At 38.6% G+C, this 1,645-nt stretch overlaps 1 protein-coding gene across 1 annotated transcript in view; it reads right to left on the bottom strand.

Moving 5' to 3' along the window:
* Positions 1-1,645, bottom strand: part of SLC16A10 (solute carrier family 16 member 10) — a 67,021-nt gene that overhangs the window by 26,079 nt on the left and 39,297 nt on the right. Inside the window, exon 3 of the mRNA XM_048935538.1 lies at positions 11-446. Within this exon, the coding sequence (XP_048791495.1) occupies positions 11-446 (436 nt within the window). The remainder of the gene's footprint in view (positions 1-10; positions 447-1,645) is intronic.

Genomic DNA, 1,645 nt, shown 5'->3' with positions numbered 1-1,645 from the left:
GTGCACTTACCAAGTGAACATAAGGCACAAAGTATCCAAAAAGTGCAGCAGGAATCCCCAAAGCCCAGATTCGATAACTCATGACTTTGAAAACGGAGAAATTGAAAACCTTTTTTTCAGGAGGAAATCTGAACTTGCCCTTCTTTTCTCCTTCGTCTTTGGTGTTGGAAACAAGAGGTTTGTACGTAAAGCCAGCCAGAAACAGAATAAACATGAGGATGCACAGGACCCGTAATGTGTTGAACAGGCCAACAGAATCAATCAGAACTCTCAAGAGGAAGGGCAGAGACACAGTGAACAAGCTGCTTCCTGCAGTCACGATGCCATTTACTAGTCCAAGGCGTTTCTTGAAATAGTGCCCAAGAATGACCAAAGATGGCTGGTAAGCAAATGAGCAGCCACAGGCAAATAATATTCCATAGGTGAAGTACAGAGGTTCAATGGTGCTGTATTAAAAATAAAAAATAGGAAAAAAAATTGTAAAACAATGCATGCTCACATTCAGATACCACACAGAAGTGTTTTTCCAATTAATTGACATATTTTCAGAAATGAGTTAAGAGTTTGTATGTGGTTGCTCCAAAAGTAATGTGTCCTGTTTGGAATTTCCAAGGAAACTACAAGTGCAAAGAGACGACAACACTGTTTGATAGAGCAAATTCTCAGCTACAAAATACTCTTTGTCAACATAGTCACGACCATTAGCCAATTTATATGGATTTGCTGATTGAGACTCTTCATTCTGTGGTGTGACGGCTGTGCATGGCTGTCTGGAACATGGCTTGTCCTTCACATTGCTCTCGCCACGGCTGAAATGCTTCACCCACAGCCTCACTGTGCTCAATCCACTGTTTGGTCTCCATCAACATTCAGCAAACATTGATGAATGTCAACGGGTGCCATTTTTTCCATGTGAATGAATTCAGTGACACATCTTTGCTTCATACACACTTCTTCTATGTCGGACACCATATTGTCAGACTGCCCTTCTGCTGCCATCACACAACAAAAAAATGTAATGGAATATTGGTGGGAAGGTTCAATTTTACTGCCACAACCCGAACATCCACCTCTGATGTTGTGGACCAATATAATAAAATAGGAGACATTACTTTCAGAGCAGCCCTCATACTACCAGTGCAAATGCTTTCTGTAGTGGTTTTCAGCACAGGATGCCATCTGCCAATATTCCTCTATACCAGAGCATGACAATGCACTTTGCAAGTTTCCCATGCCATTTTAGAAGTTCTTAGAACATAGTATTTGATTCACAGGTCTCACACCAGGAACTGAGAATTTACATGTTACTGTGCGAAAGAATGCATTTGCAATATTACTGTTTCTTTCTGCATTAAACTATCAATTTAAAATTTTGATTACATTTAAATGAGCCAAAAGAAACAACTAATTACTTCGGTCAATGGAAAAATATCAAAGAAACTAAAATCAGAATTTATGAGAGAAAGAACATAATACAGTAAGGACACAGAACTTTTTCTTCCTTCTGTAGATCCAAACACTTTGCAGTATGACACATATTGAAAAATATTTCTCCTGCATTACAAATAATCTTACATCTCAGCTTCCTAAGAGATAAAACTTGTATTACATATGGAACAAGCAGTAAATCATATTTACATTCATC

The sequence above is a fragment of the Lagopus muta genome, chromosome 2 (genome assembly GCF_023343835.1).
Source record: "Lagopus muta isolate bLagMut1 chromosome 2, bLagMut1 primary, whole genome shotgun sequence".
Lineage (NCBI taxonomy): Eukaryota > Metazoa > Chordata > Aves > Galliformes > Phasianidae > Lagopus > Lagopus muta.
The sequence above is the reverse complement of the archived record's forward strand: the minus strand, read 5'-3'. Positions and strand labels throughout refer to the sequence as shown.